General features: G+C 35.9%; 2 protein-coding genes across 14 annotated transcripts; one reads left to right on the top strand and one right to left on the bottom strand.

Annotated features, from left to right (window-relative positions):
- The first annotated feature begins 673 nt into the window (after positions 1–673).
- On the top strand, positions 674–21126 carry LOC112454024 (pyrokinin-1 receptor-like). 9 transcript variants are annotated; one of them, XM_025015176.1, is made up of 7 exons: positions 674–759; positions 1194–1293; positions 7918–8891; positions 9270–9679; positions 18264–18487; positions 18895–19321; positions 20077–21126. In XM_025015176.1, the coding sequence occupies exons 3-7, from the start codon at positions 8374–8376 to the stop codon at positions 20328–20330; spliced, it is 1833 nt and encodes a 610-aa protein (XP_024870944.1). In that variant the 5' UTR covers positions 674–759; positions 1194–1293; positions 7918–8373; the 3' UTR covers positions 20331–21126. The 9 variants fall into 9 exon arrangements, with proteins under 9 accessions (XP_024870944.1, XP_024870951.1, XP_024870943.1 ...); XM_025015183.1 differs by having other exon boundaries at positions 674–1057; positions 20080–21126; XM_025015175.1 differs by having other exon boundaries at positions 674–1057.
- A 531-nt stretch (positions 21127–21657) lies between these two features.
- On the bottom strand, positions 21658–25615 carry LOC112454032 (glutathione S-transferase-like). Of its 5 annotated transcripts, XM_025015196.1 has the most exons (6): positions 24457–25615; positions 23787–23947; positions 22964–23099; positions 22563–22730; positions 22040–22179; positions 21658–21957 (listed from the first exon to the last, which is right to left on the bottom strand). In XM_025015196.1, the coding sequence occupies exons 3-6, from the start codon at positions 23094–23096 to the stop codon at positions 21796–21798; spliced, it is 603 nt and encodes a 200-aa protein (XP_024870964.1). In that variant the 5' UTR covers positions 23097–23099; positions 23787–23947; positions 24457–25615; the 3' UTR covers positions 21658–21795. The 5 variants fall into 5 exon arrangements, with proteins under 5 accessions (XP_024870964.1, XP_024870963.1, XP_024870967.1 ...); XM_025015195.1 differs by lacking the exon at positions 24457–25615 and having other exon boundaries at positions 23787–24025; XM_025015199.1 differs by lacking the exons at positions 23787–23947; positions 24457–25615 and adding an exon at positions 23705–23727.
- Positions 25616–25862: the final 247 nt, after the last annotated feature.

Here is a 25862-nt window from a genome sequence, read left to right as displayed (position 1 = left end):
TTGTGTGACAGCGAAGAGAGCTTAACTTTATCCTCGCCATAAATTTCCCTTTACTGCGTCACTTTAGATCCCGCGAACGCAGCAGGTGTTTACGATTAAACCAACGTTTACGATTAAAGCGTCCGCAGGATTTGTAGGATTGCGTGGCCACAACTTTCTCGACTTTTCTGTCAAAATGCCCTTCTCTCATGTACAACGAAATTTAACATTAAATTAAATTAAAATTAAAATTAATCGCGTGTGTAAAATTTGTAACATATATAAATTTTCTCGAAAAAGTATTCACAATTTAAATACCATCTTGAAATACTCATATTGTCGAAATGTTAAATAAATGATAATTGCTTTTGCAGACTCGCTATCAATATTGCCCTTGTTTGTCATATAAATTTAGTGAAATGTAAATTTTCATTATAATAGTATTATATATAAATATACTTTATCATAACAGTAATAATATTTAACGAGGAATAATATATCTGTGTTCACAGGTAATTAGATAAAATATTTTTACCCCCATAGATCGAGTTTCACACTGTTATGCGATACGAATGTATAGATAATAGGTGGTCGAGATCTTCTCGCCGCGCTGGCGCGAAACTCCCACCATGGGATATCTTCGGCACGCGTTAGCTTCGAGGCACGATTCGACATTTCCACGCCAAATCGAGTTCGGCTTTTTCCCCGGCACGATGTGACGGTCAGATCTTCGCGATACAGTGAAAGAGAGTACAATACAAAGACACTGTGCACGATCGTGTATGTAGTATGTAGAATTTTTTCGATCTTCGTCGATTTGATATAGTTGTCAAAACAAACACACATCGATAGTTTGTAAAACACATAAATTTTGTGCAAAAAAGTGGAGGATTTATTTGTTATAGACAGAATGAGATAAAATGTCGTTCGAGTGTTGAAATAAAATACCGCGATAAATTATCACATCGAAATAATCAAATTCGATGATAACTAGGACAACTTCGCGTCCAGGAAATAGGAGTAAAAATAGAAACTAAAAATTGTATACACAGAATCTCCCACGTGCCAGACGTTCAAGGTATTGTTGTTCTATTAGAGAGGTGGCATATTATATACACGCCACATATTTTTAAGACAATGATTCATGTCACGGGAAATTGACGCTGTCACGAGATTTACGTTTAGCCTTCGTCCTCATTTTATTTTTATTGCAGTGAATGAACAGAGACAGGCAAGTGATGACATATCGTGAATCAAAGAAACCGACCACGGGTGCAAGAAAGTGCGTTCTGTCGTACCGTGCATTTTTACCAGGTAACGTGATACAAAACACAATATATATAATATATAATAATAATATATAATATACATTTCTCAAGCAAACGTGTAGATATAATTAATATGCATTCCAAAACAAATTTTAATAGTATTTAAATATTATTTACTTTCTTACATACATATTTCTACCAAAATATTAGCTTGAAAATCCTGCATAAAATGCATCTACAAAAAATTCTATTAATCAATTTAGTATTATAAATTAATGCTGCCATTAAAGTTGTTATAAACGATAAGGGGAATAATTCAATAGTAGTCGCGTCGTTGGGGGTATCCAATGATCCAGAACAGTCACTTAAAAAATCGTATTCTGGAAGTTTGTGAAATCGCGATGCAACAGGTGACACCAGACGTGCGGGTCAGAATTAAAATTTATGATCGTCGCATGCATCATGCGAATATGGGCGAGTTCGCTCCAGTCTCGAAGTAGATCGTCGTCAAGATTTATACGATCGAATATTTTGCAATGATAAACGGCGACTTGAATATGAGACGCGTCGCGCTTTCCTGGAAAATAATCTGTAAGAGTGACCGTATCGCCGATCTGTAATACATTTCGATAATACATCACCGGAACTCGCTTGTCTTAAGCAATTCGTCGCGCAACCGATAAAAGAATACAGAAACATTGTTTCTGTAATTTTCTTGTATAAGGCAATTTCATATATATAGAAAACAAGAAACTGTAATTAAACGTGCAAAATTGCGACGTACGATCAGTATAACGAGAGAAAGAAAAATACGGAAGCATCTTAATATTGCAGATAGATTAGGAAAGTTTGAAACAGTTTAAAAGTTGATTCAACATTTTGCCTTATTTTACTACAGAGATAAACGAGGAAAACTCGTTGTTCGTTGTGATAAATAACTTCACTCGTTTTGATAAATAACTTTGTTTTCCGACCAAGTGCGCTTATCTGTATTTTTACGCTGTCAAGTTTATTCGATTCCTGTTCGCACGATTGTCGTTTCCTCTTCGTCATTTGATGCATAATCTGGATAAAGTGTTTTAGACGCATCGATTAGCGCTTATCAAGCAAAATTCATTGTATTTTTATTATTTTATTTTTAACTAATTATTAATTATTTACGTTTGTGCATTTAAAATTATGTTTATGATGCGTATATACTGCAATATTGCTGTAATAGGTATAGTAAAGATCAAATTATCACGTGTTAAAATTAAATACATATACATTCCAATAGTCTCTCATAGCTGTTTCTATAAATTAAAAAGGAACTATAAATAAAACAAGTAAAATCAGTATATCGAATAATCACAACTTGAGAAAAATGTGGAAAATAACTCAATAGTAAATAAACTTACTACGGCAAGTGCAATTTCCACGTATGAGATTTCAATTAATTAATAGATGGTCCGTGCTATCGATATTCAACGGTTTCAATGGCACTAAAAGCTGCAATCACGAATATTGCGCGCGATCATAACCGAGGAATGTCATTTCCAATAATTGGATACTACAGAGGCTGCTGTTTTATGAAATGAAGGAAAAGTCCGCGAATTTGTTTTGTCAGTAAAATTCTTCTCAAATATTCTAGTAACAAAACTGGAGCATAGAATTTTATAATAAGTTTCGTAACATTTATTCAATAAACTCTCTTGCTAAGTTTGATATTTTTATGGCAAATACCAATACTCAATTTTCTTCGTTTGATTTTCCGTTATAAACTCAAAGAAGAGAACTTCGTATTTTTATTTAAAATGTTAATTATTTTGTTTATAAATTATCTCATTAATAATGGCGATATAAATGCAAAATATTAAGAATATTTTGCTAGAAAGATTAATAATGTTTGAAATATCGCGATCTTGAAGTTAGAGTTCTCTGACAAATCTAATTCAGAACGTCCCGCCCGTCGTCGTAATTAATCAAATCGTTTTACTCTCACCGGCAAGCACCCTAAAACATGCGATATAATAATTTTATTGACTCCTTTTAAACTTGTTCGCTTACATTAGAAACTAAATTAGAAATTGAAACTTTATATCGGAGTCGAAAATATAATTAGATTTATTTTACTTTCCGCTCCCCTAATCTCATAAATTGTAGTTGGTAATTATTCGTAATTACACTTATAGTTGTAATTAATTTGTAATTATAAAAAATAAGAAGTCTTCTTCATCTTAATACAGAGAGAGAGACAAGAGTATATTTTATCAAAACTTTGATTGATTACAATGCTGTGTAAATTCAAAAACCAAGAAGTTACAACAGTGCTCCATCAGAAAGACTCCATCAGAAAATTGTGCTAATTAAAAATTAGTATTACATTAACTTTAAAAATGTCCGTTACATAAAGCGTTTTATAATTCGTAATCCGTTTATGATTGTTAACTGTTCAATTTCCATTATCTCATTGTCAGTCAAGACATTTCTTTTAAATACATTTTATACCAGCTGAAAATAAAATTCCGAAACTGCAAAATTGAAAATTATGCAACTAAAAATTACTCGGAATAAAAGATTCGATTTGTTACGAGAACCGCTTGATTTAACGCGAAACTGTTCGAAGTTTGCATAACATCTCCGAGCGCCTCTTACGTCGCGTTCGATCTCGGTTGAACGAGCAATTGCTATGCGTATACATTATCAAGTGGCTGCGCCAATTTCGCATCATCCTAACCAAAGGCGATCGATCGGCCGAGGCGCGCTGCATTTCCCCGAGATGTTTTATTTCAAGAAAATAGGTTTAACGCTCTCGACTATCATTCCACAGCTGTCAATTGACGTCACATTCTCGCGTTTCCCTATCATATTTGCGCCGAGTTCGGTGATAATGCGAATCCAACTCGGATCAGATGACAGATTGAATTATGGTCCCGGTGGAGTTCACCGTTGACGCCTTCCACGGATGCGAGGATTAATTTTCCGGTCGATAGCAGCCAGTTATTCCAACAAAGAGCTCTGTATGTTAATGGAAATATAACATTGCGTATTGTTCCAACAAGGATTATTGTGCGTTAATCTGGACCGCCTGTTGTTCCAACAGAGAGCTTTGCGCGTTATATTGTATTGCATTTCGCAAATTGATCCGACCGGGAACCATTGTTAATTAACACGTCCATACTTCAGGTGAGAGAGGTACGAGAATTTAATCGCGTAAACAATTAAATGTGCCATTTCGAAAAGGGCACATCTCTGAAAATTAAAATTTTTCGAGAATGAAAAAAAATACTGACCTAATATCAAACTATTGTACCCAGTGATAAAAAACTTTACAATTTGCATTTTAGGGTCAAATCACAATAGAATACGAAAGAAAAAATATTTTTAAGGTATTGTCATATGACTAGAGTACATATTAGTGAAAGATCCTATGAGCCAAAAAAATGCGAGATGCCCTTTTCGAAATTATACATTCAATTCTTTTCGGTAGAACCAACGTGAGTAAACTTCGCTGCATTCGCAGAGTCGCGCATCGCATGCACACGAATAAACGCGCGCAATAAGCGTTACGGAATTGGTTCGCATCGATTCGACAAGAGTGTAACGTAAACGATTGATTCTGACTAGAATCTCAAGAGCTTAATCGAGAGCGACGCAGCGGGATTCACAGCTACGCGTTTATTTAATTGTCACGATCGGGACGCGTCGTAAAAATGTCTCGCGGAAATAATCATTGTACTAAGTGATTTTTCGTGTTATTATTTTAAAAGTTTCGCACGCGCTATTTCATAAATATAAAACTCGAATGAGAGTATACGATAATAAATATACGTGGCAGTTATAAGAGGAACAAGTTGAAGCGTTGATCCCTAAATCAGATATTCCTAAATCTTTAAAACAAAACAGGACCGTGATTTACTGACTGAGCGAGTCCCGATGTTTCGAAACTTCGTGTCAAGTTGCCAAAAAATTAACGAGCGCAGACATGTAAGTCAAATAAATGACTAGACTGCTACAGCTTCGAAAAGTTTGAGGATGAGGAAAGCCGTGGTTCGCGAAGAGGCATTTTAATGTGAGAGGCTTTTGAAAATATTTTGCTGAAATAAAACCTCAACTGTGCGTTTATTGAGAGATTTTCCATTAAAATTTAATGCGATGCAAGTAGGATAGCTCATACATGCATTATTTGTAAACCAATCATAGCTTTCGGTTATTAAAATGTAAATTTTAGCTGACAGCACTCCTTGCGTTTGGACGTGTCAATGCAACAACTAGTAGAATTAAAGATCGCGTGCTTTAAAATTGTGAAATAAAAAATTGGATTTGCGTTATACGAGGACTACTTATATCCGTTTCTACCAATGCAGATTAACTTTGATCTTTAACTTACCTTTTATCTTTCTCTAATTTTAAGAACTAGAAAAAGATGAAAAGTGTAAGTTAAACCGCGATTAAAGTTAATCCTATATTGGTAGAAATGGACATTAGTGTTACATATAAATAAGAATTAGATAAAGACACAGTACATAATAAAAACCGACAGTTGTGTCTAAAGTATAACATGTTAGAGAGTTTGTTAACTCGGGATAAGAGATCCTGAAATATAGACAAATTGCCCAAAACATTTACGTGAAAATTGATGAGATGACGAAACGTAAGATGGATAAATCAGAGAATTTCTCGTATTCGTTTTGCGAAGCAGTTTTCGGATAAAATGCGCGACCATGAAGAATTTAACGACTCATTGACGGTAATTAGACAATGTTGGGTGTCAGCTGGGAGCACGAGCCGCGTCGAAAATAGCACAATGTGTTTCCGTTCTGTCCGTTCTGTCGATAAACGGCGTTTACGAAAGCACCGCGTCGCCAATGACAACATCATCGTAAAGGCAACGAGCGTGGAGATGACTGCACACATACAGCCGCGCGCGTTGGAAACAATTTTCGCGGACGTGACGACGCAGAACGGGTTTAGGACTCCGTCGAGAATGCAACGTGGTGTGCCGTGCGCGATTTGTGATTTTTGGCCGGAAGGTCTAGTTTGTTTTGACAAAATGACTGGAGCAAATATCGGCTGCAACTGCAGCTCACGCGGCTCGTGAATGAAGTCGGGATCATTCTGCATCGACAGGATCTTTACATTATATAGATAAATATATTTTACATTCACCGGTGTTAAAAAAGAAAAATGATCAGTTATTGAGAATAATGTTATTGTTATCGGAAACATAACTGGTGCATCTGTGTCAACACGCGTGTAAGCTCTGAGTGTTGTGTATTGCGTATGTAAAATATATGCGTCTTGAGACATTATAAAGTTAAAATATCATGATTAAATTTAACATTGCAACTATCAAAGCAATCGATACAACTTGTAATTTTTTTTAAATTATTCAAATTTATAATAGTGTACTTATTTTCTAAAATTTTTCATGACTTTTGCAATATAAAAATTATTAAATTGATTAATTTACTTTCTCCCCTTTATTTCTTTTTTTTTCAAATATATACAATATACTTGAATAGTAGAAATTAATTATTGGTAATTCTAATGTTAAAAATCTGTCATATAAAAAATTGTGATGTACAGTATAGCATCCAAAAAATATTTTTAGATTTTAAAAAAGTCTTATATATATGTCGGACCACTTTTGCACTTAATGCACCGTGATTTTATTTCAATAAAGTTCTCGTATTTCTATCCATCTCCAATGATTTGTCGTACTTAGAGAAACACGATATTTTGAAGTTTGAATGGACTGCGGTACGTGTATATAGCCCAGTACCGCGACTAAAGGCGATGTGTCAAAAGGTCACTGTATATATTCGGAAGGCGATATCCTTGTCAGAGCAGTTTAACACAATGGCAAACAATGGTGACAATGTGGAAAGCGGATATTTTGTTAACAAACCGGGATATCATATACGGGCTGGAAATCGTATCGCACGTGCTATTAAAATCTTTTCGTAGACCTCTACCTCTCATTAGCGACGGATTTCGTGAATAATTCTACCCCTTAATGAGACCATTATGAAAGACAGCGTTCGCGGAAAATAGACCGGATCCACCGCCGACGTAAATGAAACTAATGAATGAAGCTATTATAATGCGTGCGTGCAGCAACGTCACAAGCATATTCCCGAGTCAGCGGAGCCTATTATACATTAGCGGATTTATTGTGTAATTGGCATGACGGACATGGATAATTGATCGAGCCGATCTCTCGCGACACGAGATGATTGCGGATTCGCGATGCAGCGAGACGGTCAGTTTATTCGGTACGTCAAACGGCGCTAACAAAAATTCACGCTAGAACTTTTATATCGATCGCGAAACGAGCTGGTGGAAAGAACAACATTGCACGTCGGCCTATAATTGAGGAGTTTATAGGACGGCCCTTCAATTCTCGCGCAAATTGACCGAAATTAATCGAAGCGTCGGGCAAGGACGTGGTATGTCGTCTCGTTAATCGACGGATGATGGAAACCGTTATCTATCCAACCGTAATGCCAACCGTAGTACCATCCATAATATATCATTACTGCATGAAATGCAGAAGATCGAGAACGCGATAATCTCGCGTTTGAAATTTAATTGCTCGATTATGGATCGTATCGCGCGACGTTTGCTTTTTCGAAACGCAGATCGGTCGCCCAAACGTGTAAAAATAAAAAAAAACTTGCAATTTCAGGTTAACACGAAGGGAAAACAGCGGGAAGATCTTATCTTGAGAAACCATTCGTGAAGAAATATTGACGCTTCCGACAAGATGTAGACCGAAATGCACCAATATCGGTCATGAGCCAGGATTTAAACAACGGATCTTCACGAAAACGTCAATACTATCCAGAGAAGACATCGTAATTGCATTTCGCAGGATAAATCGTCGCTACTGCGTGACAATTTCAGCTGATGATCCGGAATATTTATGGACGAATTAAAGCAGCAAAAATATAGGCAGAAGAGATACTGAGATACCGCAGCGCAGAGATATCTGCTCGCGTTTGAGCTGCCGATTTGAAATCTTCGGCCACGAAGTCTCAAATATTAATCTGCTTCCTACTTCGCGAAGTCAACGCGTATCTTTGCCGATCGTTATCCTTTGATGTTAATCGCTCGCTGATCCGGATACGATAAAAGAAGCAGGATGATTTCGGGTACGATAGCGAATATCACCAGCGTCCTTCAAGACGCGGGACCCGCGGGGGACTCTTGGAGTCTCTCGAAAGACGATAATCAGCAAGAGCTTCGTTCTACGGTCGTTTACGCGAATCCGCGATACGAGAACTACTCGAGCACGATCGTTGCCTTGCTCCAAAACAATTTTGACAGAGACGAAAACGGCCGACGGGATTCCCTGTACATCGTATTGCCGATCACGATAATCTACGTCGTGATCTTTTTCACCGGTCTTATCGGCAATATCTCCACGTGCGTGGTAATCGCGCGCAACAAGTCCATGCACACCGCTACCAATTACTACCTCTTCAGCCTCGCGGTGTCCGATCTCCTGCTACTCGTGTTCGGATTGCCGCCGGAGATGTATTATATATGGTCGCACTTTCCGTACGTATTCGGCGAGGCGTTCTGCATTATCCAGAGCTTCGCCTCGGAGACCTCGGCCAACGCCACCGTTCTCACCATCACGGCATTCACCATCGAGAGGTGGGTTCGGATTATATTGCACATATATCAAATCTGACTGATAAAAATGTCATAAATATATATGACGCTCGCTGATCCCATAGCCATACCCTGCCAATCATTCGGGTATCTTGATCACGGGTTTTATTTATTTTTTTCGCATGTGAAAAAATTCGTGAAAAAATGAAAAACCCCGCGATATATATATATATATATATATATATAAAACTCCAATCTGGTGTGGAGATCGATAAAATAAAATGCCAAGAGAAGTTCCAATATCCGTCGATTCTAGCCGCGATTTTGGATTGTGTGTAAACATCGATAAATCCGGACACCCGCGAGATGAAGCCTATGTTTGCCCCTTTTAATATTTCTGCGTGTGTTTTTTTTCCGCAGATACGTGGCGATCTGCCATCCCTTCATCTCGCACACAATGTCGAAGCTATCCCGAGCGGTAAAGTTCGTGGTGGCGATCTGGCTGCTGGCTCTCTGCCTCGCCGTACCACAGGCCATCCAGTTCGGCATTATCTTCGACCACTATAATGGCACCGCCAACCTGGATAGCGCTAGATGCTCGCTGCGGTGGACGCTAATCGAGCACGCCTTCGAGATCTCGACCATCCTGTTCTTCGTGCTGCCCATGACGATAATCACCGTGCTGTACGTGTTGATCGCCATCAAGCTGCGACGCTCGAGCATGCTCACCACCACCGTCAGTAAAAGACATCACGTTCCCGGTGTGTTGAATCACGTGGACAGCAGCAGAGGGAAGACGAACGCTCAGAGGAACGTTATTCGCATGCTTGGTAAGCGATGCGGTTTCTTTGATCGTCGGAAATTACAGCGCGCGGTCGAGCATCCTTAGAAACGCGGTTTAAGATGATTGAAATCGGGTTTATTTCGATTCCCAAGTCGGAAAAGTCATTAAAGACTTTTATCAAGATCTGTCAATAAATTCGCCGAATATAACAATCGATGTCCCAATAGAGCTCATAACTCTCGGAAAAATTTACAGGAAATTTTATTGCCCTTTTTTAAAGAATATACTATGAATCGATACGCAGAACATCGTAATAAATAGGTCATCGTAATAAATAGGTCATGCATTGTGTAATGATAAGTCCACACAAGAGGTCAAACGGATAGTAGAACTGCAATCAATTTTCAAAGAGCTTTAACAAAATCCCAGTTTAAAACTTAGTTTTAAAGGCATAATTAAAACTTAGAAAGCTTTGACCGAAGAAAAAATTTATATTTGGCGAGGAATCTGTTATAAAAATGTATCCCACTTTGCATGCGGTACTTGTGACATTTTCAAAGAGAAATATATCATACAATGGTGTAATTAAACAAGCTTTATGCCAATAATGACATCAGTAATTAGTTACATTAATGCTTGGTTGGCGGTATGAATGTAACATATTACATATTCTAGTTCGAAGTTCGTAAGTTCGCATAGGTTCACATGCAAATAATTCAAACGTATCACGCCAGACCTTCTCTTCTCACGAAAAGTTCAAATGAGCTTAAGTCGCCTGAAGCGAGTTGGCATATTACAAATGCTTATATAGCCAGACGTTCCTGCAGCAATGTCGTGAAATATTCAAATTTGTGCTTAATTATTCAAATTTGCTTAAAAGAACGTAGATATCCGAATAACGCTGCAAGCGTCTTGCCGCGTTTTGATAATATGCAAGTAATTTCGCAAACACGCAAAACTGTGGCGACAGAGAGACACTTTAAAGCCGCTTGTTTATTAAATATAAACCTGTAAGCATACTCATAGATATCGCGTACTTTCTATAAATATCTGAGGGTTTCTACGGTCTGAAAAATTATACAAGCATTTACCGATCACTTTTTACATGACAAGAATTATACAAATTATTTGACAACTTTACATCGTTATAAACATCAAAATAGATATGTCTCGTGATATGATTCGATATCAAGCAAAGTCCTGGCGAGATCGAGAGTTTCGTATAATTTCGAAACTTGGATGTTTCTAGTTGGACCATAGACGTTGGTTGGACACATCGATTAAATCTCGTAGAAATGCAATTAAAAGAAATTGCGACGCTGTTAATTTCATTATTTGCTACCAGACTAGATGCAAAACATTGTTATGCCCATTTCCCAAATAAAATATGAGAATTAGACAAGGATAATTGCCGTTCCCAAATTCAGCTCGGACTGCTAAAAGAGGGAAACTTTGAGAGAAAACTGTTATTTCCACCGATTCTGACGGGACCCGATGTTTGCCATATCAACGTGCCGGGCTTCGCAAATTTCTTTAAAACGGAAATCAATAATATCTGTCCGTCACGTGTTCGGCTCGGTGCACAAATATCAGAGATATCAAGAAATATCGATTTTATTCGAGGATTGAGGACATTTGTTCGGCTTTTTACAATCACACATATATTTCTCTTTTTTGCCACGACATCACCGTTCATATGAAACTATTTACATTTACTTTAGTTGCTTTACAAATTCCGCTATATTCGACATCTAGATTTAAATTGTAGGAAATTTATTTTACATGTACGTGCTCTATTTTCTAAACATCTTAAATTCTTTTTTTATTTTTAAATTTCTAGTAAATAATCGTATCTTAACTTTACAAACAACTAAAAATATGTATATGTGTATATATAAGCATATTTTTGAAAAAAATTTTCTTACTTTATGTATACCTATTTAAATAATCTTTTGCATATTGCAATTCTTTATTTTAATTTTACTCAAAAGACTAATAAAAATTTAAGAAGTTATCTTCATAGAAGTAATATGTAAATCTCCAGTTTTGAATATAAATTTGAATTAATATATTTTGAATTAAAATAATGTTACATTTATATACAATAATTTACTAACAAATCATCCTTCGGAAAGTCTTGATGGGAAAAGAAAATTTCCACGCTGTTTCCGCATTGCCCTCGAACACGTAATAGATCTTTGCGCGACGTGTCATTCTTACGATACCACGGTTCGTTCGTGATACGAATAGGATAAACTAGAACTCGTTCGTTGGAAGAACCATTGACAAGTCTCTCGAGGCTGAGCTATTTTCTTCAGCAGGATACAATCAACCGAGATCACCGAACACGATGAGATTTTGGAAATAGCCAGCCGTGCCCATGTCTTGATAAATCAACCGAGTTCGGACTCGATTACATTACAGCCGTATATTTTCAGAATTATCAGGTTGGATACATATTAAGCGTTAATACATATACCTTTTTCAAAAAAGGTAAAAAAGGCGCCAAGTACATGCAATGTATTTTGTAAATCCAAAAATCCAACCTAAGTGATAGTAGCTTTATTGTTCCTTAACAAAATTATATCACAAAATGGGTTGACGGAGGATCAGTGGAATGGACGCCGCGCCGGTTCGCCAATAACCCTTCGCCGGCCGGCGTCCACTCCGCCGATCCTCCGCCAACCCTCCGCCGACTGGCGTCCACTCCACCGATTCCCCGTCGAATCAAGCAAATATTACGACGTCAAACGAATAAGAACAAAAATATTTCAACATTTCGAAGTGCTCATATTTCTATATTCCGTTGTTGCATATCAGCTGTCTCCAGATTTATATAACGTTGGTAAATTTTTTGGACGGATTTTAAAAGTCTCTTCTCAATAAAATTGAAATCCGAGTTCTAACGTTACAAAATTATTCCAGAACGACGATTAAAGGATTGTAAGTTAAACTCCTCAATTTTAAAACCCTATTTTTCGCTCGATTTAAAGCGAATATACGATAATCCCAAATTGGATGAGACGTAGCATTCGTAATTCGCCAATCGATTCGAATGTATTCGCCAATCTCGTTATTTCTCTCGTAAAAAAGCGCATCGTTACACTTTCGACGAATCGATTGCGACGGGTATTAACTTCGGCGCAAAAAAAAAAGAGATCAAACCGACATCCAGCAGCGCCCCAACGTAGTGATGAAATTTGAAATATGAGGGTATATAAGACCCGGGCTGTTATTGATGTTTTTCGTGAGTTATCCCCTTGTCTTCTCTCTGCCTCGCTACGAGCGGGCTAGAAGGCCGAATAATTATTCCGCTCGCGCCTCGGTATAATACTTAGCCATGGATAAACGACCTGCTCTTCTTGTCACGCTTCTAATCATTCACGGTGCCACGTGGCGGCGCCGATTTTATCCTCGGTCGACCATCGACAAGTTGAGAGGCCTCCCCATCCAACTTTTGGATCGAGATCTCTTTATTAAATTTCTTGCGAACTTTGCTTTCAAGGTTGTCGAGTCTAATGATAAATTTGAGCGATGTAAAGGGGAAAGTATATTGGGGAAACATAGAAGTCAACTTATAATTCAATTAGTCGATGCTTTTTATAAAATATGAGACAATGCGTATTATAAGAAAATGCCGTTGAACTTAGTATCGTATTTTTATAATAAACATTTAGATGAAAATTTATTGAAACATTACAAATTTATATTTACTTATATTGTGCGTTTTGCATATATTACAATATGTAACGTAAATGACTAGGCAAACCCAAAACGCGATTGCCATATTGTCGCGCATATACTCACGAATGCATTTTGGTGATGCGGCCGGTTGTATACCTTTGCTCAAGCTAACCGGAACGATTCTAATCTATTTTCCGACCGATCCGACTTACGTAAGACTCGAGTAATTCCCCGAAGTATCGAAGCTTGCACGTGATCGTGGGTTGCATCCAAATTTACTCTGAATTATGATGGCAGTTTGCAGATCTCTCTCTCTTCCCGGTTGCGATTTATGCGCTCGTGTAAGCGCACGATATGCCGAACGTTTTGAGCTCCCATGCCTCCCGTATCTTTACTTCTTAAAAAATCGCGATGAGTCAAGAGCTCTGAAATCTCTGCGCCTTATGCACGTACAGCCAGATACGATAGTATTCCCCGTCAATGAAAAATTGATAAGCGATTACTCCTCGAATAATTGAAACTGTTATCTGACTTATTGGTCAGATTTTTTACTCTTATGTAAGTCTATTCTTATGCAAGAGTCAAACGCACCGTCGGAAATAGCGGTAACACAAATGTCTCTGCACAAATCTCGCGGCAAGAAGCTTTATTTAGGCTCCTCTCATCGAAACACCGAGGGTATACCGAGCTTAATGAAGAAAAAACATATGGAAAAACACGCCGTCGATCTCGAAATCATAGTTATCGCATTCTCGTAATCCCTTGTTGTAAAAGAATTTCATAGCGCTTCGAATTCCACGCACATCTCGCCCTAAACCATCGTTATGTTATCCAGATGATCTTGATGGAAAACGGAGGGTCCACGTGCCGACTAAAAATACCTAAACGACGTTTTTGCTTTTACTTTCGATTTCTGGATTGCCATCGGGATAATGATCATCTAATTTCCGCCTTGCGATTGTTGATTATTCACGCCAATTCAATTTATCATCAGGGAGGATCAGCGCTTCGCCAAGTGCATTTCGGTAAATTACACCATCTCTCTTTTGGGCACAGACTAAAGATTTCTCCCTTCATTTACTCTTGCAGGGATAATGCGTGTCCTCCAAATGCCTTCGAAGAAGAGAAAAGTTTTCTTTCTACACGCGCGTCTATGTTTTTCTTTCTTTCGCGCCGATCGAAGGAAATCACCCGCGTTCCACGAAAACGAGAGCGGAGAAGATATACGTTTTATTGGCATCGAAAAGTTATTCAGGTCGTGGTTATCTTCGTAATGAAATCTTCGTGTTATCAAACGGTCCATTGGATCTGAAACGAAGCATATGAGGGACGCTGAATGATGTGTTGATGTTTCCATAAGTCGTAGGGAGATATTAATGTTTATCTTAAATCTTCGAACTCTCGCGATATATTTCTAGTTGTATTAAGAAATATAATTAAAAGTTTGTCATGGACATATATAAATTTATATGTGTCTGAACATATACATAAATTTGAAATTAATATAACATAATTCCAAAATCCATACACGATATTTCATGTATCGATCGCGTGTCAAAATTGCTCTTCTCAAAGTTATTGTTTGGAAACGGAAATTATTAATAGGCGAATACTTCATTATTAAAATTTTTGTCCGGACATATGGCGCATTCACTGATATTTATATAATAAAGATTATATGCATGTACATTTGAAGCGGTAAACTTTGAAATTCGCGCTCACGCATAAAATTAAAAAAAAGCCGTTTTTAAGCAAACGAAAATAAACGCTTTCATGAATTATGACAAACGTCCGTCACTTTTACGCAATGTTTTTTCCATTATTAAGTTGCACATTTGTAAGTAATGATAGCATATATGTAGCGAACGCGCGTAACATTTACGATGTATGGCAACAATAACAGAAATATTCAAGTACAAACAAATGCGCATGCATTAAATTGATATATGGAAAGCAATAAAAGATATTTAATAAAAGATGTCACATTTCATGTGACATTTTTTCGTTTTGCGCAATACCATCGTGTTTAAACGTGCGAATCAATGGTACCGGCCAGATTCGTGAATCTGAAAACGAGGAACCGTTCGAGTCGCCCGGTGAATTTACGATCGCAGCGGGATCGCTTATCTTCGCTCCTACGGTGACTAGGTGCCTCGGCCGAAGTGATAATCGAAATAAAAATGTCGACCTTCATACCGTCGAGCACGTGGGCGAATCTCGTTTGTCGACAACACGCGTGGAAATAAAATCGGCTTCCTATCTGCAAAAAAAAGAGGAAAAAAAAACACATCCCTCCGCATTTCCATAACGCCGAACGTTTTCCGCCATTACGAAAAACTGTGACGAAACGGTGTTTCGAATTAACGCACCGATGATTCACTTGTTTTTTCGATCCCAAGTCGACCAAAAGCGCGTATTTACGGTTGCAGTATCTCACAAATTGGGAAAAGTTAGTTACCGTGAATTTTTCCATAAATTACGAAACGTTTCTCCAAAGCTATTAAAATATGGGAGTTTTTTCGTTTCAAGTTTCCAAAGTCGAAAACTCTCTGCCACGTAAAATATTATACACATTTTTTAAACTCTGGCAAGGCACAACTTAAAATAAAGCAAAGTTTGCCTGTTAATTAGAATCTTTCTTAATGAATCACGATTATTTATTTCTGAGTCTTTCGTTACTAATTTTTCCTTACTATTAAAATATTGCAGCTATTTTATAAGAAAAGAAGAGAGAATTGGGTTTTTCTTTGAACGCTTGAGTTTTCTTAAATTATTTACCTAATCGCGAAAATAATTTCGTAAAATAGCAAAAATTCGATTTTTTTAATTATTACGTTTGAGTTTATATTTTTGCGAGTTTCGAAAGTACGCAAATATTTTTTTGGTATAACTTTTTAAATTTTTCCACTGCTATGCAGAAATTTATGTTAGATTTTGAAATATTATTCTGTTCTACATAATTCATTCACCTTTTCGGCACATTCTTGATCCTCTTTGTTCCGCTCGAGGACACACAAAGGGCAAAACTCTTTTTATGTACATTTTTACCATTTCCTTACCAATTCCAATATAAGTATTTGCGACGGCGCCGCGGCGTTCTTAACCTTGTGTATTCACACCTGCGATCATTCATAATTCTTGTGATCCCAGTTATTTCGCGTAACCCTTTCTTGAACCTTTTTTTAGCCTTTCTATAGCTTTTTTTCTTAAAGTTTTTTTAAAAACTTCTCTCGAAGGCCATGTCTGCGAAATTACCGAGTCACACTCCCAAAATCAAGATTTAGATTTCTTCGCCTTTTCTTCTCAGATACAGAAAGTAATAGCACATAAAGTATCTCATTATAATATATTGTAATACTTGCAACACAAAACGAGAGAGAGAAATATCTTCTGCTTATGATATTTCTAGGCTTCCATTACGTTCGGTATACGTCGTTAATTACGAGCTATAAAGCTATATCATTTATCATATTATAGCATTAGTTACAAAGGGATCCATTAATCTCACTCGCGTTCTCAAACGTCTTTATGGACGACTGAATTCTGCATTTAGGATCTTCACGGTTTCTTGATAATCTTTCCTTCACAGCCTTAATTCCTCGAAAATTTTTAAACATTAAATTAAACAGATATTACATCGCTCTCCGTCTAACTGTAGAAGATTGTGGCCACAAAATTTATGTGTGGAATATACATAAATTAAGCGAAAGCATCCGCAAATAGCTCGCGTTGTGCTGTTCACTGCTGAGAAAATGAAACATTTAATTGTATTTTTTTTCTCGCAATTGTGTTCGTAAATCTTCAATTTATCTTACATAAGAATATACTTTAAAAGTTAAAGAGAAACACGTTGATTAACAAAAAAGCATGATAAAAGCGGGTTACTTATTAACTACATTTAATTATTATTGTAATGCAACACGGAGCAATTGCATGCGCAACTGCAGTCTCATTCGATTCAGATCTCAGGAATATTTGAAAAGAGTGGTGTTTAAATCCTAACTTATTCTTTATCATTCGCCGAAGGCTATAGAAACCGAGTAAAGAACTTATATAAAAAAATATATTTGTGTAATCAGAGAACCCGAACTCAACTTAGGTAATCCGAAAGTAGAAATTATCTGAAATTGTGAGAAAATATTAAACCTATCTTGGGAAAAGTAAATCACTTTCCATTCATCAAGATCGTATCCCCCAAATTTTATTAGTCACTTCGTTTAAAATGTTTCTTCTTCTTATTTATACCTGATATATATACTAAAGTGAAAATTTCTTCGGGGAACTTTAATCTTTAAAAACTAAATGAATCTTTATCATTTTTTTATTTTTAACTTGATATTTTTATGCGCGTGCAAAAGTAATATTCTATCAATAAGTGAGAAAGCTAATATCAATCTAGGGTCGAGAGCTTTCGACTTTTCCAATCGCCAAAGGTTGATTGTCTCTCGAAGACTGCAAACGTTCCGCAGCAATGTGACTAGTGCGATGTAATAAAAGTTCATTTTCTTGATGCGAAGTAATGAAATCACGAAAGGTGACCTGAAGTAGCGCTAAATGAAGGCAAATGGCTCCCGCGATGACCTTGCGTTTGTTACTCGTCGTATTTCCCTCGATGCATTGCGGGAATCATGAATCACAGTGGATTTCTTCACATCTCATCCCTGAAAATAGATGAATCCTTATCCTATTAACTTTAAAAAATCACTTACAGTTTGGAAACCGACACTAACGGCGCGCATATATCTTACAGCTGTCGTAATCTCTAAAATGAAAACGATGTTTCTAAGATGTTTCTAATCAAAGTACGCTCTAATTTTATCTCGTAGAAATCTTTTCGCTTCATTTCCTATTTTGTACGTGAGAGATCAGTGAATTTTCGTCTTACTCCGTTTCCCCACCGGCTTCTGACTGATGATTATTATTATGATTATACATTGTCTTTACAGTCGCGGTGGTGATGGGGTTTTTCATCTGCTGGGCACCGTTTCACGCTCAGAGGTTGCTGGCCGTGTACGCTCAAAGCAGCTCGTCTGACAATGAGCCGGAAGATACCATGATCGTAATCTATACCACACTCACGTACGTGTCGGGAGTATTCTACTATTTATCCACCACGGTGAATCCGCTCCTCTACAATATCATGTCTAACAAGTTCAGAGAGGCTTTCAAGGTGAGCCGTTTCGGAGAATTGCTTTTAATCGCTTCATTTTCCACTGGCGACTCCCACGTGGGCCGATTTATGATCGATCATATACTTGCAAAAATTAGAAGAATAAATTTTATGTAACATTAAAATAAAAAATATTTTCTAGTTGATGACCGATATATTAAATATAATTATATCTTATTACGTTTTTAACATTTTTAAACACCTTTTGTATTTTTTATATTTAAATATATTTAATATATTTATACATAATGATCGAATATAATATTTTTAGCTTTAACACAGATTCTGTTAACTTAACTACTAATTTTGTTTTTTTCTTCATTAAACATCGATAAGAATGTCAGTTACGATGAGAACATTGCAAGAATCACAAGCCTTTTGCAATTTTACTTTATCTTTTTTTCCAGTCGATGCTGCCCAAATATTGCATCAGGAAGTTCTCGTCTCACAAGAGCAATCGTCGACAGCCGACTTACACCAGCTTGTCGCGGTATCAGAGGTCGATGAGGCATCGATTCGACGACGCTCAGCACTCGCCTTCGATCTCCGTCAGCGACGAACAGCAACGATTAACACATATCGCACTGAACGCGAATTCCTGCGAGCCGAACGGACTCGCAAAGTCACAGAGGGAGCGAGAAGGGCGATCCAACATCGCGGCTACGATGAGAGAGACCGTAGGCTGTCGAGATTATACCAGAAGAGTGTCTAGAGATTCCGACAGCAGCCAACTTACCGTGATGACATCTTTAAGCAAGCAGGGCCTGAACAACGAGGGCAACAACAACACGAACGAATGCCTACTGAGGATCCACAGGTCGCCAAAAGCTTTAGGTAGCGTCTATTTGCACCTGTATCTTCGCGGGATTAATTAATCCGTAGGCTGTTTTTTAATCAATGATGGCTGATTCAATGACGCAGAGTTCTTTAAATTTGCCGAATTAATTGAGAGATTCTCTCACATAGAGAAACATGTCCGCACAATGCAACATAGTTATGTATATAAAATATTATCTCACGAAGATACAAATAATGATTTAAACACTTTTATTTTGTCTTATCGAAATGCCTTGAAGAATGGTGAATAGTGAATATATATTAAGAACTTCAAATGCGCGTAAAAATGTTTTCTTTAAAACAGTAAGTGCATGCTTATTGTTTATTAATAAAATTAGCAGCGTTTCGAAACAGACTCTTATTGCTTCATAGTTAAAGTGTCTATAGGTATCCGTAAGGACAAAACTGTAAAAAAAAGTGTTAATCTTTGTGCACCGTCAACAGTGCTTGGCTCTTACTTAGCCCGTTCCACACTCACTGTAAAAAATGTTACGAAAAATTATAGTCATGCACAAGAAAAATATATTATAATTTTTATACATACATATGTTTTCTACAATCAATATCATAGTTTATTATTAAAAAGCAAATTTATTTCAAAGTAAGAAGCAAAAATTATATTTATACGAAATGCATTTGCGGTTTCAAAACAAACAAACAAACAGATACTTTTGCTCTGCAACTTTTGCTCTGCGCATTAACTTTTATTCGACAGAATAGGAAAGATATTTCTAATACTTTGGTATTTCTAGCAGGAATCCTCACGGAGAGATTGGGGCTCGGCACAAAGGGATTCTTCGCGCAGCATCGGAAGAATTCATCGACCAGCTCGGCATCGAAACCGGAAAACGTCATTGCGATGCCGCCGCGATTTCAGAGTCACCCGAGCATCGAGAGTGCCAATACGATCAGCAACTCCAGCCTTCAGGACCTCGACGAGACCGAGTTCACCGGAACGGAGTTGGCGCGCTACATGGGCGAGTTAAACTTCGAACTCGTCACCTGACGTCCATTCATCGCGGGAGAACGCCGCCTCTCGAATTAGAACACCGAGCACAAATCGGAACTCTTTGGTTGTGGGAACCGCATCAGGTTTGTACAAACTTCTAATCCGAGGAGTTTTTTTCCGTAATCAAGACCAACATGGATTTAGTGTCCTGGACGGTACATCGGGATGAATTAGCGTGGGACACATTTGTCGAGAAAGTGAGAGTTTTGCAAAGAATGATTTTCTAAGGAAGAGAAAGGAACTAATTCGATCATTTCGATCGCATAAAAAAGGTGCGAAATAGATGGAAACATACCGATAATGTAAATAAACGATATTAAAATCATCGCTTGTGGTTTGGGGACTGAACGCTTACGTGTGTTGCTTCACGCAAACAGTCAAGCCGGAAATTATAATTGTCGACACAGGATATGAAGCATGGATGTTTGATATCTAAAGTACGTATGTGTGTGAACATTATATTTCCCTATCTATAGCATGACTGTTTAATAACGCTAGTCTTCTCTGCAGAAGCGAGAAGAATTTGCAGATTCAATATCAGCGTTCCTAAAAATGTATAATGAACATTATAGCGATAGTTATTATAATATTCTCGTTAATAATAAGATATATGAGATCAAGGGGAACGTTCTGTCAAGATCGGCATGTCAACGCGCAAGCTAGCTTCTTGTTTTCTCTTCTATGTGTGTCGTGAATATTTATATATTTTGTGATAAAACCAGATTGCACACCGGTTTTGATATTAATCGCGATCAAAGACTTGTATAATACAAGACATAAAGTGTCCGCTTAATTAATTTATTTCTTTACCTCGTGCGATGCTGGAAGAACGCCAACTTGCGCAAAATTATTTCGATGTTTATATCGATGAAAAGTATATGACTGCAAAACCATAATTTTTTCAGAAGTAGAGCAATTTGTACAATAATTTTCTTCTAAAAAGTTTGGCTGTTTATCAGTTAGAGTAGAAAATATTTAAAAATTTGAAATAGAAAATTATTCAGATCAGAATTGCAATATCTTTCAAGGCATACATTAATAAAATTGCATTGAGGAATGTCTCCTTAAAATATTTAAAAGGTAGTTACGATATTTATATATATTATTGATATTGTCGATGTACTTATTGTGCGTATATGCGCAACTCTGAATTAATTACAGCATTCATTTTTATATGTATATTATTACGATGATAGTTAACGTTTCTAGCTTTATTTTACAGACAATACATCTATATATATATATATATATATAGTGAATTCATAAAACGACAGCTGTACAATATATATGCATATAATTTAATTGCTAAATAAAAACATAACAATCCGTTTTGAAATAGATAATATAATGAATGCGTGCACATTATCATTTTACAAACTTTATTTTAATGAAGCATTTTGGTCTAAAAAATTGAGCAAAGAACGCATATCGACACGTAATAAATATAAAAAAATGCTATGTATTAAATTTTAGGTCGCATCTCGATGTAAGCTTTAATGTTGGGCAGGGCGCGAATCTTCTCCACTAACTTCTTCAATTCCGGATGATCTTGGTTCACATCCCTGGTCAGGATAAAACTTAGACGTTCCGAATACGCAGCCCACATGAAATCAGGCCACGACAACTGAAATAACAGAAGTGTATTTTCGTATTAAATTAACAAGACAGGTATCTCGATAGTTTAACACACAATCGATAATCATCACCTTGCCATTGACGAAGTGTCCGCCGTTATTCTTAACGTGAGCCTCGAACTTGTCGAGATAGAAAGGCAATTTTTCGTAGGCGGTCTCTTTGAGTTTTGCTTTGAAAGCGGGATTCTGTTCCCAGTAGTAAGCACCCAAAGCTACAAAAATAAATCTGAGTTGAAGCGTTTGAGTTGCACAGAGATAGAGAGTCACATTGCATCACTGCAAGAAGAGCAATATATAGTGATACAGTGTGCGACAATTGTTCAGGAAGTGTTCACGGTTTGTTGATTCTAAATAGTTTCCGCTTTTTTATTTTATGATATAATACCTTTTTACGTAACATTAAAATCCTTTACTCGAATTATAACATAATACACAATAACGTGCATTTCATCATATTCATTAATCAGATCTCCCGTTAGCGTAGAGATATTGAAAACTTCTGTACCCCTTTTCAATTACATAATATCAATCGGTTTCTCTAGAACACTGACCTATTATTCACGATCGCGTTCGCTGACCCCATTGGCATTTTTACCTTGTCTTATATCCTCGATAGAATCGACTATGGCATCAATCTCCATAGCCTCGAATTCATCGGACCCATATAAATTACTTCTCTTAGCGATAAAACGGGCGATAGCTCTGGACTGATAGTATGTCTTACCATCTATCTCCAGAATCGGCAATTGTCCCATGGGCATGTCTACGATTCGTAAAAACGAAAATGATTTATGTTTGCCATTATATTATTACTGAAAAATATTTAATTTTACAAATATATTTATAAAGGAAATATAATTAAATGAGAGAGCAGTGAACTTGACGATAAATGAGAGAATCACAGAATAAATTTTATGGTATAAATCAATATTTAAATGATTGATTTTGCAATCGATTATTTCATACTCTCAAAATTACAGCATAGAAATAACATACTTGGTTTATGCTTCGGCCACTCTTCCAAGCTGAGTCTAACATCATCGAATTTGATGTCACAATAACTTAACAAGTATCTAGTTGGCTCTCCAACGCACCCAATATTAAAGTACGTTAACTTGTACGTCGACATGTTCTGGAAGTAGTATAAAAATAAATTTAGAAAATAAGGATTCGCTTGATTTAGGAAATAAGAATATAGAGACCATTATATCCTTACTTAGTCTAAGAATATTTCGCATTTATTTTATAATAATTTTATAATAATAATATTTTATAATAATTTTTTGAAGGATGTCAATTTATAAGCATATCAATTCGTTAATTAAAAAACAAGTTACGAGAAATTTATAATTATAATATTACTTTGCAGTCTACAATCCGATCTCTTATAAAAATCAACTTTCTAGTAGATGTAGAATTATTCACAACTCGAATACGAATATTGCGTGCTAACAGCTAAAACGATACTCTTTATCTAACTGCTCGGGACAAACAAGCGTCCTTTTATTAAAAGTGTTTTACGGGTAAAAACTAAATTAGATATAGATATATTATCAGGTGTGCAAAGTATACAAAATTATCTTTAGTTGGAAATGTGAAGTGCACATATGGAGTTTGAAAAAAAGAAAAAATGCATACTTTTTCTGTTTGAATTATGAACTCCACAAGTGCGTTTCAATTTATATAAGTCATTTTGCATGATACTAATCAACAGTGACACATTGTCAATTATCACACCTAGAATCTGTCATTGTAATTGCGGTGACTTGGAAAAGGGATTAACTGAGTTGAGACACCGTACACACGCACACATATATACCTATAGTCGTGTAGTTTATTATCCTCTCGAACCGATAGATCGCCGGCCCGAGCACGACTGCTCGTATTATCTGCTGACGTACATAACATTCTTCGCTCGCCTTTCGTGACGAAGGTGTGTGGCAGCACCTTACGAGCACGAGATACCACAGTAATGATAAACTGATTTTTTATCGCGTTTTTCAATTTTTTACATAAAATGAAAGGCCATATATTATTGATATATTAAGCATTTAGTTTATTGCATTTTATTTAAATATAACTGATGATACTTTGGCGTGTTAAAATATTTTTCCTATTACAAACTTTGAAAATATTTAATATAGTAAATAACTAAATACTCAATTAATATAATAATGAACAAACTCAATTGCACTTAATGATAATTTCTTAATCGCGTTGTTCATAATTCTATCAATTCGATAAACAAATTATTTGCAGTTTTTAACATGAAATTGTTATATAAAATAATCTAAAAAATACCTTCTAAATCCAATATTTTAAGAAAAGCAAAAGTCATTTTGCAACATTAACCATTAAAAGATTATTTTTATCTTTATCCATATTTTTTCTTAATTATATCAGCACTGTAAGCTAAATACAAATATCAATGAATTTATGTATTTATTCTACATATGTATATTCAAAGCGATAATCATTATTTTACTGACTTCGATATGTATCAGAATGCCCGCAAAATAATATTCCAATTTGACAGGATTACGTGTGGGATGAGTGAATTCACGGAGTTATGCAAAAGTAACAAAACTTTATTCTGAGCGATTCGTACAGCGCGAAGGTCTCGTAAGCGACTGACTCCTTCCTCAAGCTCCTTGTTTGTGACATCGCAGTATCACGTGATTCTAATATCTAATACATGTGTGTACTCGAGAGAGGATACTGTATGTGCCGAGTTACATCGATATATCCTAACACAATTCACAGTTCCCAACGTCCACGAAAACAAAATTGCGATACACTACGTAACATTATAAGTATAAATAAGTAAAAAAAAACTGTCTTCTCGAAAAAGTTTTATTTGGGCAACAATACTGCACTTGATAAGCAATGTTACGATAGTGTACTGGACCAAAGTGTGTTTGCTATAAATTACTGACGAGAACTGAGAAACTCAAATCAAAATGGATCTGTGTTTATTAAGAGGGGCAAAACTTTATTAAACGAATGCGTTCTAATATTAGAAATGATAAGATTACGAATAAGATTACGATTGCGATGTTTTGAAAGAAAAACCCTAGTATTACCAGAAGTTATATCTGCTAATTGCCAAAATATGACTATAATTAATTTGATTGATGTCCGTTCTGTAATACTGTCGGTAGTATTAGGGAAAGCACAAAGAAATGAATTACTATTAATTAATTATAATATAAAATTAATAACTTATTCTATATTTTTTTGCTCAATTTCGATACATTTCAATAACTTTTATTGTTCAAATTTCGTCTATGATCTGTCATCTTTGTAGCTATTTTCTGTCTAACTCTAATATAATAATAATAATAAAACATGGCCCGGAAGAAAAATTAGTTTTTCGAATTTTAAATTTTCCTTCTAATTAGTAGATTAGCTTTTATTTTTAATTAGTTATTGCAACAATAATTAGACTTGTTAAGAATTCTATTACAATTTAATAAAATAACACAAGATGTAATTTTTATATCCTAAAGCATTTAAACTTCGATGGACAATACATAATATAGACATTGTTAGTAATTTGGGCTTTTATCCTATTTCTTTACACTAAAATGAATCGCCGATTCAATTAAAACATTGCATAAAATTAACTATACAGTAACATTTTTAATAATATAAAAAAATTGTTTGCTATTGAGATATATTTATATGATTATATTAAATAAGGAAAGAATAAAATATGTAACCTTTATAAGCTTTGTATTAAAAACAAAATATTTTTAAATTTAGTATAAAAAAAATTATAATTTGCGATAGTAATTTAAAAAATTAAGATAATTTTGTGATATATAACACGATATCCGGTATTATTGAAGATGTACGTTATCAATGAAGATATACGAAATCTCTCGATAAATAT

The sequence above is a fragment of the Temnothorax curvispinosus genome, unplaced genomic scaffold, assembly GCF_003070985.1.
Source record: "Temnothorax curvispinosus isolate PA1 unplaced genomic scaffold, ASM307098v1 QBEX01004775.1, whole genome shotgun sequence".
In the NCBI taxonomy this organism is placed as follows: Eukaryota; Metazoa; Arthropoda; class Insecta; order Hymenoptera; family Formicidae; genus Temnothorax; species Temnothorax curvispinosus.
Note: the sequence above shows the minus strand (reverse complement) of the source record. Positions and strands in the feature narration are given on the sequence as shown.